Source organism: Hippopotamus amphibius, chromosome 3 (genome assembly GCF_030028045.1).
Source record: "Hippopotamus amphibius kiboko isolate mHipAmp2 chromosome 3, mHipAmp2.hap2, whole genome shotgun sequence".
Lineage (NCBI taxonomy): Eukaryota > Metazoa > Chordata > Mammalia > Artiodactyla > Hippopotamidae > Hippopotamus > Hippopotamus amphibius.
In genome coordinates this window covers 156,440,068-156,453,439 of record NC_080188.1, presented here as the reverse complement: position 1 = coordinate 156,453,439, position 13,372 = coordinate 156,440,068, and the positions used below count along the sequence as shown (strand labels likewise).

The 13,372-nt window shown below is 39.8% G+C and overlaps 1 protein-coding gene across 1 annotated transcript in view; it reads right to left on the bottom strand.

Annotated features, from left to right (window-relative positions):
* The window catches only part of CR1 (complement C3b/C4b receptor 1 (Knops blood group)), a 131,561-nt gene that overhangs the window by 23,909 nt on the left and 94,280 nt on the right, over window positions 1–13,372 (bottom strand). Inside the window, exons 27-32 of the mRNA XM_057727207.1 lie at window positions 10,641–11,039; window positions 9,090–9,266; window positions 8,907–9,009; window positions 7,609–7,694; window positions 5,070–5,297; window positions 3,599–3,775 (exon numbers count right to left, since the gene is read on the bottom strand). Coding sequence (XP_057583190.1) covers window positions 3,599–3,775; window positions 5,070–5,297; window positions 7,609–7,694; window positions 8,907–9,009; window positions 9,090–9,266; window positions 10,641–11,039 — 1,170 coding nt within the window. The remainder of the gene's footprint in view (window positions 1–3,598; window positions 3,776–5,069; window positions 5,298–7,608; window positions 7,695–8,906; window positions 9,010–9,089; window positions 9,267–10,640; window positions 11,040–13,372) is intronic.

Below are 13,372 nucleotides of genomic sequence, written 5' to 3'. Positions count from 1 at the left end.
GAGAAATTAAGAAAGCAACCCCATTTTCAATTGCATCAAAAAGAATGAAATAAGGCATAAATCTAACCAAAGAGTTAAAAACTTATACACTGAAAACCATAAGACATTGATCAAAGAAACTGAAGACAAAACAAACAAATGGAAAGACATACCATTCTCATGGCTTGGAAGGATTAAAATTGTCCAAATGACCATATTACAATTCAATGCATTCTTCACAGAACTAGAACAAATAATTGTAAAATTTATATGGAAACACAAAAGACTTTGAGGAGCCACGCAATTTTGAGAAAGAAGACAAAGCTGGAGGTATCATCCTCCCTGATTTCAAACAATACTAAAAAGCTACAGTGATCAAAACAGTATGGTACTGGCAAAAAAGCAGACATATATATCAATAGAACATAATATAAAAAAATCCAAAGTGGATTACTTTCTTACCATATACAAAATAAACTCAAAATGGATTAAAGAATTAAGTGTAAGGCATGAAACCATAAATCTCTTATAAGAATATACAGGCGGTACAGTTTTTGAAATTGATCTTAGTAACATTCTTTTGGATATGTCTTCTCAGGCAAGGGAAAGAAAAGCAAAAATAAGCAAATGGGACTACAACAATTGCACAGCAAGGGAAACTATCAACAAAATGAAAAGGCAGCCTACTGAATCAGAGAAGATCTTTGCAAATGATATATCTGATAAGGGATTAATAGCCAAAATATACAAAGAACTCACACAAATCAACATAAAACTCCCCAAATAACCCAATTAAAAAATGGTCTGAGGACCTGACATACAGAAGGCCAAAGACACATGAAAAGACATTCAACATCACTAATCATCAGGGAGTTGTAAATCAAAACCATATTGAGATAACAATGCATACCTGTCAGAATGGCCATCACCAAAAAGACAAGTAGCAAGTGTTGGCAAGGATGTCGAGAAAAGAGAACTTTACACAGTTGGTGGGAATGTGAAATGGTGAAATCACTATGGAAGACAGTATGGAGGTTCTTCAAAAAGTTAAGAATAGAACTGCCATGTGATCTAGAAATTTCATTTCTAGGTATTTACCCAACTAAACCAAAAACATTATTTTGAAAAGATATATGCATATCAATGTTCACTGCAGCATTATTTATGATAGCCAAGATATGGAAGCAACCTGTGTCCATCAATATAAGAATTCTTCTTCATCCAAAGAAGATATGGTATGTAGGAATATTCCTCAGCCATAAAAAAAATGTTGCCATTTGTGACAACATAGATGGATTTAGAGGTTATTATGGTAAATGAAATAAGCCATACAGAGAAAGACAAAGCCATACAGAGAAAGTGATATCATATGATATCACTTATATGGGGTATCTAAAAAAACAAAACAAAATAACAGACTCATAGGTACAGAGAACAAAAGGGTGGTTTCTAGACGGGTGGGTGGGAAATGTACAGGGAATTAAGAGATACAAATTTCTAGTTATAATATAGATAAGCCACAGGCATATAATATACAGCATAAGGAATAGGGTCAATACAATTGTAATAACGTTGTATGGGGACAGATGGTTACTAGATTTATTTTGGTGGTCCTTTAATAATGTATGCAAATGTAAATGTAGTACATGTGAAAGTAACAGAATATGGCACATCAATTATATTTCAATTTTCAAAGGAACCTGTATTTTTAGAAATGTCCCTGGCTGATTTTGCTAATGATACAGACAGAGACGGACTGCTAAAAAGTGTGTTTAAAGAGGACAGATATTAAGACAAAATGCATTTTATTTACATGAAAAGAAAGCAGTTGTCAAGAGAATAGAATAGTACCCATGTATTTTCAGGAGAAGAACTATCGCAGAGTCTTAATTTTTATAATTCATCTTTGAACTCTTCCCTGAATCTTCATACTTCTTTATGTAACTAAAGCAAGGAGGGGCGAACTTTCCAGTTTCTGCAAAGCCACAGGGACTGATTTGGTGCAGTCCCTTCTTGCAAATAAACACAGGAGAGTCACTTATCATGTTTGTGGTGGCCCTCATTTTCTCTATCTCTTAAATCAGAGGGCTCGGAGGACAAGAAGGATTTAGGTGGGGAAGAGACCTAAGATCCTGGAACCACAGCATCAACAGGACTAACTGCTCCTCAACATTGGAAACACAAGCATGTCTGAGACACCTCCTACAGGACCCCTGCCTTTACTCTAGTATTTCTAAAAAGCAAGAATAGCAAAGAAACAAACAAAGCAAAATCACTTAACATAGTTTTGCAAAGTCAAAGAACTACATTTGAAAGGAGACAGTGTTCTGAAAGCAGAATGTACACCAGAATTTTGATTCTTGCCTTACAACTTTCTTCAGTGACTGTGATTCACAACAACCTTTATTGCTGAAAACTATGTAATTTTATTACCCAAAGTATGTGTTTTAGAAAGTCATAATTTGAGAAAAAAGTTTTTAACTAGTTAAAAGTTCACCACTGTAATCCATTATGAAACACATTGAGAGAATACATTTTATAGCTCAAGGTCTATGGCTTGTCTAACCAAGCCATACTTTGTAATTTGTGCCTTTCTGTTACAGATTTGAATAGGTTCTGGCAAATTTCAGGTTTTATTTAACTGAGCTTGAAGGTGAATAAATAAGTGAAGCAAACAATCTCTGCTGTACATTCCCTGTGGTAACTTGCCTCAAATCCTAATTGGTGTTAATTTTGTGTATTGTATAGTAAATGCTAGAATTTAAAACTGAAGAATTCATGTTCTACGGTTCTTTTCATAATTGTGAGATACAGTAAAGTGTGAATCCATTAAAAAAAAAGAGAGACAGTGTTCAGTGTAGTGTGCAAAAGCAGGGTCTGAGCAAGGGCCCCATCCTAGCACCACCACTGCTGAGCTGTGGATCATGGACTGTTACTGGATCTCTCTCAACCTCAATTTCCTCCTCTGTGACATCACAAGAATAATAATCCCACCTCAACAGATTGTTTTGGAGACTAACAACAATAACTTTCATAAAAGACCTCAGTACCATGCCTAGTCATAGAATATTATTTTTATTTCCATACTTTGCAGCTTTTTAGAATATTGCCCACCAAGATTTTAAAGTCAGGTGCCATTTTTGTAAACACAGACTTGTTCTAGGGAAGAAAGGACGTAAACACCTCACCTTGAGCCCTGGAGATTGTAATGAGGCTCTGTATCCAGTAATTCTAGGAATTAATTGCTTTTAACAATGCTTCAGGTTCAATATTCCTTACAACAAAGTGTGCTTCTATTCTCCTATTAATCTCCTAAGGGTTTTTGTGAGGACCACCTGTGATCCTCTCAGGTCCTTTAGAGCTGAAATATTTTATTAGTTAAAAGCCTGTGACGCAATTAAAATTGGTCTTTGATGTCTATTGTACGACTGGAAATTCCATACGTCCTTCCTACTTATTTGGTAGAATTGAAGGTGCTTGGAGACCTTGCTTCCTATCTTTTCTTCTGTTTTTCTCCTACTCTGTTGATACTCATTTTATGATCCCCTCAGAAATTATCTCACAGCCTTAAGCCTCATGTGTCAATATTCCATAAAAATCAAGTAAGAATACCAAGTACCTTTGCAGGAGAGATCAAATGGGCTCCAAGTTCTCTGGTGTGTACAGAAAATGAAGGCTTTTCCCATCAACTTGTAGCCTGGGTCACAAGTGTAGTTGACTGTCATCCCAGGAAGATACTGAGAGGCATGTCCTCCTATGTGGTGGCCATTGTGGATCTTGGGTGGATGTGGACAAGCTAAGAACAAATTCCCGCCAAAACACAAGACAAGACATTCAGTTAAATTAGAAGTATGAACACTCCAACACATCTAATAATATCTCTGTCTATTAGAACCACAGAAAAACCCAAGACAGGCAAGTCCCAAGGCACTAAATGTTTGCTGATGAGTGGGAAAACCAATCCTCTAAAGCCAGACTTCTCAGGCTTTAAACAGGACCATCAGTAATCTCCACCTGTAAACTGCATTAGGTGGGAATACCAGTGGGATCCACAAACTACCAATTCAGTGCAGTGTGTCCTCACTGGAGGATGGAGCTTGTGTGGATAATCACAGCCACAAGTGTGCCTGATTCTCTGACACTGTCATTTGAAGCCAGGTTAATATGTAAAAAGAATGAGTTGCAGAGGCCAGGAGCACAACATTACACTCTACTTCTCTAGCACATCCTGACCTCCCTTGGCTAAATGTGAGATGAAGGGTCAACAAAATGCAGTCACAGGCTGGAGCAGAACTCAGAAATTACAAAAGTAGGATAAATGCTCACATCAGCATTTCCTTCGTTATTTCTACAACATCATCAATTCTGAAATATATTCCTGACATTGATGTGTACTTTTTGCTCTGCACACCCATCCATCTAGTATGAAGAAAACCCAGTAGAGATGGCAAAACAGAGTATTTTCTTTGGCATTTGTTTTCAGTGCTTTGAAAATATTCCCTATAAAATCTAGGCTTCATTGATTCTACTCTCTCCTCTCCTCACCATCCCACTGTCCTCACTCCAGAGGGAAGGGTTATCAGAATACCCCCAAGTGGAACAGAGTGTGCCACATCTACAGCCATCTGTTAGGGCTTTCCCTGGTGGCTCAGTGGTTAAGAACCCACCTGCCATGCAGGAGACACAGGTTCAAGCCCTGGTCCAGGAGGATCCCTCGTGCCACAGAGCAACTAAGCCCATTCACCACAACTACTGAGCCCATGCACCACAACTACTGAAGCCCGCATGCCTAGAGTCCATGCTCTGAAACAAGACATTGCAATGAGAAGCCTGCATACCACAACAAAGTGTTGCCCCCACTCGCTGCAACCAGAGAAAGCCCATGTGTAGCAACAAAGACCCAATACAGCCTATTAATTAATTAATTAAAAAAAAAGTAAAGCCATCTGTTATTCACCTGGCAGGTAGTTCTGTCTCTGATATTCATAACCAGAGCTATATTCACAAGAGAAAAGACTGTCACTACAGAAATATGGAGGTTTTGCCTAGACATACTGATCCTTCTCAAGCATGGGGAAATGTGCACTGACCAGGAGGACCAGAAAGTTCACAGCGCGGGGCAGGGCTGCTCCAAACCCCGTTTCCCTGACTGTCACTGGTGCAGCGGATGGTGCTCTCCCCAATGAGGCTGAAGGTCATCCCTCTGGCTGGGTGGGAGTCACATGTGTAATTAATTTCTTCTCCATAAGGAATGTCTCTCAGAGAAGTTCCTGTGTGTTTCCCATTAAGGATAGCTGGAGGATTTGGACAAAAGATCTCTAGAAAGAACACAAAAGTTTTAGGTTCCATTAGTTTCAATCAAGATGATTATAAAATAAGTATTCCCTGTGATTGTTGTATTAACACTTTTTTTTGTATGAGAACATAAATTGGATGGAACTGAAATATGTAAGACTTTCTCTGAAAGGGAACTAACTCAGGTGAGACAAATTACAGTTTGTTGTGAAAGTACAAAATACACTCCAGGTAGCTAAGTTTTCAATCAGTTCGGAGTTAATTTTTTTCAGCCACCGTTTTCTTGCCTACTTTATGTCAGGCATCTTAAGAAGCCTGGGTTGACAATGGGGTAAAATACAGACAAGATTTTTCCCTCAAAGTTTTGAAGTTCTAGGGAAATCTTGGTTAAGTTTATTAAAGTGGACTATCATTTTCAGGAGATGTAAATTTTTCTTGATGACTCAAGGCCATTATTATCATCAGTACCAATATCAAATCTGCAATAATGTCATCAGAACACAGTGATTCCCATAGGGCTCTTTACAACCAGGCTAATGGGCTTCATGAAGCCTGTTTTCTTCACCTTCTTTTGCTTTTCTCTTTCTTCCAAGCTGCTGGCTGTCATTTCTTTCTGACAATGTATCTATTTCTAGCAGTTTCCTCCCTGAAACTAATTTGATACTCTTAAACTGATATCAGTTTAGGAAGGGATATCAGATCTTGTCAGAAACGTGTATATAAATAAAGTGAGGGTACACTAATGATTGACTTCTCATACCTGGATCTTAACTATGTGCTTGTTTTTTCAAAGTTTACTTATATATTTATTTTCCCTTTATATGTTACAGGAAGGCTTTTACTTGATATCCGCATTTAATACATATTGAATGTTCTTGGAAAGTTCCACCATAATCCCATAAGATGTTCAAATAGACTTCCAGCAAAGCATTTTAACACTATCCAAAATAAAATGAATATTTTGTAATCATTGGGAAAAAAACATTTTAAAAAGTCTTGCTTTAGTAAACAGAGTAGGATACATCAGTATTGTTTTTGTATATAGAACCCTCTAATATATTTGACAATTTCTGAATCTTTATTTAAGTGAGTCTTATTGAAATTTAGGGCACCTCTCCTAATCATTTCAAATATTGACTCACCTTCCTACACCAGACTAATTTATCCTATAAATGTTTTCTTTTCTCTGTAACACTTACCACTTTTGATATACTATTTTATATATTCTATTTTAAAATTTATTTACTCAGTTAATTTCTTGTCCATTGTCTGCCTCCCCAAACAGAAAATGAACCTCACGAGAGCTGGGATAACACTTTCTATTCCGCACTCTCTCCAGATTCAAAGTCCTGGCATGTGGGAAGCCTTCCTCAGTAAACACCATGGACAAACTGTGAGGCTGAATAAATAGTTCCGATATGTGAGGAGACAAAAGGACATAAATATTTAAGAGGAATTACTGCTCTCTGGTAAAACTAAAAAAGTAAATGAATAAAGAAATTCTGGTGTACCCTTAGGTCATCTACTCTCTCCCCACATATTCCCCATTCAATACTGACATTAAACTAATGACTTTCAGATTAATAACATGATGTATAAGACCTGCCAGGCCTTGTTTGAAATCATTCCAGCAAAGAAGTTTGTGGGAAGACATTCTGGAACCTTTTTGAAACATTGAAAATGTTGAAGTATGTGGGCCGAGCGATGGGATTCAGAATGTCCTGCTTGAGCAGTGGAGGAGCTGAGGGTGCGGGGCGTGGAGACTAATATCACCCTGTTTGGCCCTGAAGGATGGCTGGTTAGCCAAAGACGGGTAAGATTCCTCAAGGGAGGAACAACCTAAGACAGGCACAGCCGCAGAGGGGCCAACACGGGTGGGGCACAGACCCCTAATATCTGAGAGAGATCTCCTGCCCCCAGGGCTGTTTTGCTCTCCACCCCCAGCTCAAATCCACACCTGCTCAACTCAGACCCAGGAAGTAAACAAAGATAATTGCCTCAGTCATGTGAGGCCTTTGATTGTTTATGAGTGTAACCTGAGAATGTTAGCCCACGAACTCAATAAAAGCAGCCTGGGATGAGTCAGCGGGGCTCTTGATCCGAGAGGTCTTGAGCCCCCCGGTCCCACTTTTCTCTTCAGTCTGTGTCTGTGTCTTCTTCAAGCTTGCGGCACCCGTTACTCGCCTCGAGTCGCCGAGCTGGTCTCGGCAGAAGTTAATTTTACGAATAACTTGTTAAATAAAGATTCAGACAACAGGTGATTCCAGGAGGTGAAACACACTAGAAAAACACAAGGGGAGTTATCCAGACTGCAGAGTTATTCTTTCTACTCACGTTCACACACAGGAACACTGCTGTTCCAAAGGCTTTTCTTTCCAACCAAGACACAATGACTAGCAGAGCTGCCCTTTACTCGGAACCTAAGGGGAGAAAAGGGTAGCAATTGGGGGAGAAATTCCCATTTCTCCCTTCATCTCTTCACTGAGAGATGCTCAGCTTTCTCGCTTCAGCCTAAATACCATTTGGTTCTTAGGCCCAGAACAGGCTAAAAGTTTCAGTTCATTAGGAACCTGAATTCAGTAGTTGCCAGAAATTCAGAAGCCAAATTATTCTAATGTATCACAGTATCCTGTGACCTAGAAAGCATTCAGAACTTGTACACTTAAGAGTCAAACAAACTTCATAGCCCAGTGTCACCTCAAAACTCCCCGAACACAGAGCTGGACTCTCCCCTGTGCCCTAGCCCCACACCCATTTCTCAGTGAGAGTCCTCTGACATCCCTCTTATCCTTTTTAGTGGGTCTTGAGCAAGAACAGCTCCTGATCTGAGGAAGCAAAGCAGGGAACACCTGGAAAGAGAACCGACACTGTTCTTGCCACCACAGCTGTAATGGCCAAAAAGAGTTCACAGAAGTGATTGCCATCCTGGAATGCCCAGCTTAATATTAGATCCTATTGTCCTTATGATATCGTCTGATCATTATTGGGTGGCAGATTTTGTACACATCAAAGATTCCTGGAAATTATGACAAATAACTACTCTATTGCCCAATCATGTTACCTCCAACAGACAGTGCATTCTACTGAGAGGACTGGAGCCACATATACAACTAATAATATTACCTGAAACAGTCACATTGGCCACTATGATTCCAAGGTCAAAGACTTTAGTGATGCAAACAGATGTGATTGGATTAAAATTACTCGGCCATATACTATTAAAAATTCCACTAGTGATTAGTTCTCAGGTGTCTGAAACAACCCTTGCCTGATTTATCACATTGCAAAGAATGTTTGCTTCTACTTACAACTTGTTATTAGGAAATTTCCTACAGAACTATAATTTTCTAACTCCAAGCAACTATTTCCCCATTTACTTCAAGCTCCAACCATGAATTAAAGATCAGTGTCTATGTTTATGTTTGTATTCAACATTGAATTACATGTGCCAATTTCTTTATCTCCTGATAGTGGTGCCCCTGTGTCCTGACACATTTCAATTCTGCTCAGAAGTAAGTCTCCCCAAGCTCTTCTACTCCATAGGCCAGCCTCTCTTTCTGGATTAACTCCTGTACCCAAGAAAGTCAGTACCCAGCACTGTGTTCTTGGTCTCTGTTCCAGGGCACACTCACCCCTCATCACAAATGAAGGATACTTTTGCTCCAAGCTGGAAATTAAGTGGAAAGAGCACACGCCCATTAGGTAGCGGGTCCAGGAAATCAACACATGACTTCACTAGGGAAAAAACACAGACGTGAGATGTCCATACAAGGAAGAAAGAGATGGATCCACAAACCAGGTGAGAGTATGAGCACCTGCACATCTGGGAGCTGCCGGGCTCCAGTCTCCCTGGGGTGTACAGCGCAGGGACGCAGCCCCTTCGAGATCATAGCCGGGCTCACAGCTGTAGAACACTTGCTGCCCAGAGGAAAAGTCATCCTTATGGCTTGGGGTGAGCTTACCATGCAGGATTTCTGGAGGGGGCTGACACACTGAGGAAAGAACAGAAAAGTACCTGTCAGTTATGAGGAAATATTTTCTGCTATATCCTGTGCCTACCAGGGAGCTTAGAAAACCTACTAAGAGCGTGCGGATTTTAACAGAAAAGATCTGCTAGTTCGGTACCTACAGCTGACTGATGAGCAAACTGAGGCCACAGGGCAGAGCTGTGAGCAGAATGAATCTTTCTCCAACACGTTGTCTATGTTTTTTTTTTTTTTTTTACTAAAACACTCCTAAGACTACAAGCAGACTGTTCCTTTTGCTTTCCAGGACTGGCCATCCAGGACAGGGCTGTGAGTACTAGTGGACTGTTCCACTCTTACATTTCCTAGAAAACGATCCTTCCTGGCCTCAGCAGGGGATACCTTTGTCCTAGTGTCATCCAACAGACCCCACATCTGCCTTACAGTGTAGTTAGTCACCCATTCCCCCTTCATCGTTTTCCCCAGACCCTGCTTTAGAACTGTAAGCTCCTGCTTGGTTCCTATGTGCCAGCCTGGATTCTTCCCATTCCACTGCTAAGCCAGGCCTTTCAGCATAAGAAGACAAGAGAAGCCACCAAGAACAAAATCCCCTTGAAAAAACGGTATAGACTTTTAGAAGAGAGAACATATTGTTTAGAGCATATTTTGACTCAAAGTTTGGCTGCCTCCATCCACAGACCAACTGGTGTGTGCTCAGGGCATCAGAACACTTGAGCCTCAATCTGAGCTATGTATAGTTGAATAAAACTGAAGACAATTGCTTGGATTTGAGCAACTTGTTTTCCTTTCCTGAGCCTCAGGGTCCTCAGTAATAACAGCGGAGTTGGAACAAAATGATCGACGTCTAAGACTTTTTAATCTGATCCTATGATTTCGGTCCCCGTGTCTCATTTGCCATTTGACCTTCTCCAATGATAGATCGATGTCATTGTTATCATACGTTATTGTGTATATACATAGTACAGTTCACTACACATTGTCATGAAGCTCTGCAATCAGAAAGGCTCTTGAATTCTAGGCCTTATTCTGTTACTTACTAGCTCTGTGACCTGGGCATAGTTACCTAACATCCCTAAGACTCAGTTTTCTCAATGTAAATAGGAATAAGAACAGTTCCTACCTTATATGTTTGCTGAAGCATTAAATTAAACATTGCACATAAAATGTGTGCATTGCAGATGAGACAGAGTAAGCATTACTTGACAATTATTATCAGAGGTAACAGATAGTAATGCCAGTATCATGTTTAGGGTGTTTACCCCAATTTCATAGCCTTGTGTGCCTACACACACACATACTCACCCCCCCCCCCTTAGTTTCAACAACTCCTACCGTTTATGCTCCCCACACCCCAACAGAGTCTCAGTGGATGTAACTCACCCCTAGAGCAGCTTGGCAGCTCAGGCACCCATGTGTTGTTGGCCCGGCATTGCACAGTGTTGGACCCTCTCATGACAAAGCCAGGCTGACAGCTAAATCTCACAGCCTCATGTAAGGCAAATAAACTCCTATTTCCTGAAACTCTAATTCCATTTTCAACTTCTGGAGTTGTGCATTTAATAGCAGAGATACACTGAGGAGGAAGGCTGCTCCAAACACCAAGTTGATTGTCTTTGCTGGTACAGTTGATGGACTGTTCTCCCACGAGGTCAAACAGCTTTTCTCCATCTGGCCCAGTGTGACACTGATAAGTTACCACTGTTGCATATTGAAAAACATTTCCACTGCTGCTGTAGAAGTCTCCATTGGGTATGGCTGGGGGTGGCTCACAAGATATACCTGGGATAAGGGAGAGTGTGGTCAACAACAGCTTAACTTTTTATTTTTTAATACAAGATTTTAGGAGAAGTTAAAGTTGCAGAACAAAACTGAAGGAAAGTACAGAGATTTATCATATACCCTCTGCCCCTACAAATGCATAATCCCCCGATTATCAACATCCCTCCCCATGTACCAACATCAAATTGGTACATTTGTTACAATTGATGAACAAACATTGACACATAATAATCACTCAGCATTATAGTTTACATGTGGATTCATTCTTGGGAAGCAAATTTTGTGGGTTTCAACAAATATGTAATGCAATGTTTCTATCATTATGGTAACATGCAGAGTATTTTCGTTTCCCTAAAATTCCTCAGTGCTCTGCTTATTAATCCCACATCCTACCTCTTCCCTGGCAACCACTGATGTGATTACTGTCTCTGTTATTTTCTTTTCCAGAATTTTTTTTTACTATGAATTATTTTAATATGAAGTTAATTAGCAAATACAAAGATTGAAGTCACCTCCTAAACTGTGAGTAATTGCAATACTGTTCTTTTCTTCTAATATTTGCTAATATCTTGTTGTTTACATAGATGGAATTTAGTTGTGTGTGATTATGTTTTGTCCATAATTTCATGTAAATATATCCATATATTATTATGGTTTACATTCTCAGGATTTTAAAGGGATAATCTATGTGATTTTATCACAGGTTGTTAAGTTATTTACTTACTGCTGGGCTATTTTTCTGTTGGCTATTTAATAACATCTTTGCAAGTTAAATATACTACCTCTGGCACTATGCATCAAGTAAAGAGAGAAAAAACATGAGTCATGTCAGCATTATGTCATGATATGCTGATGCTTTTTTCTTTCCCCTTTTATTAGCAATGAACTGGTCATTCATATCTGAACAAATGTGCCTCTGCACATTACAACAGAACACCCAGGAAATTTTTTTCCAACCATACTCAGGAAGTGGATCAGTAGAACCTTGGAAGGGGGCACAGATTCAAGGGAGTTGATGAACCTGCTCCACTCTCACTTGCTGTGATTGGAGAAAAAGCAAAACTGAAGAGTACAAAACAGGGTGGACATGCAAGAAGATAAAGAGTTTGTGGAAGTCTAGCCAGCCTGAAGGGAGAATCAGGCACACTGTCAGAGGAGGATAGAGATGAGCTTGAAGGCAGAGGAGAAGGAGGATCTCAATGAGTGAGTTCCCCTGCCCCAGGCAATGCTGGCAGGGGCCAGTTTCCTCTCAGAGGAGGTGAAAAGCGAAAGTGTTGAGTGATTTACTGCCTGGCTTCCCAGTTGCAACTGGAGGGACCCATTTCTCTCCAGCAGCATGCATTTCTGAGAAGGGGCCTCCTTGCCTGTGGGGGAAGGAGAGGAAAGGGAAAGAGGCAGACAAGAATAACAAAGGGCTTTGAAGAAAATCTTTCCCTGCTGCCTGCTTTGAGACTTCAGCAAGAGGTAGTACTCTGGGAGTACCTCCTCTGGGAGTACCTCTTACTGGGCTGTGGGTGCCTACATAAGCAAAAGTTGGTAAGTGCACACCTCTCCTCACTTTGCTGCCAGCTTTTCCTGTGCCACTTTTTTTTTTTTTTTTTTTAACCCTCCCTCCCAAGCGCAGCCCCAGAACCAGCTCAGGTAAAAAGAAACAAAAACTTGAGCTATAGTGCCACCTGTTGAACTGCTATAGTCCAAATAGACAACTAAGAAAAGTATGCCTTACTTCAAATGCACATTTTGTCAAACACTATGAAAAGTCACTGTAATATGGTATCACAAAACCCCAATAATTCTCCAGCAACCGAATCCAAATCACAGCATATTGCAATCCAGCTAAAAAAGAATTCAAAATAGCTGTTAGAAAAAGGGTCAATGAGCTACAAGAAGATTCAGAAAGGCAATTCAATGAACTCAGGAATAAAATTAATAAATAAGAAGAAGTTCTTTACCAAAGACACTGAAATTTTTAAAAAGAGTCAGACAAATTCTAGACATGAAGAATTCAATGAGTCACATGAAGAATGCATTAGTGAGCTTAGGAAACATGGCAAATCAGTATAAAGAAAGAATTAGCACCCTGAAGGTTAGGAATTTAGAATGACTCAGAAGAGGAGAGAGAACTGAGATTTTTAAAAAGCGAAGATGTCCTCTGAGAACTATCAGATATAATGAGAAAACCAAATGTAAGAATAATTGGTCTACAAGAAAAAGAAGAGAGGGAGAAGCGAGCAGAGAGTGTAATTTAGAGAAATAATAGCTGGGAACTTCTCAAACCTGGGGAAGGAACTGCAAGTCCAAGAAGCTAATAAAACACTCTATTATCTCAAGGC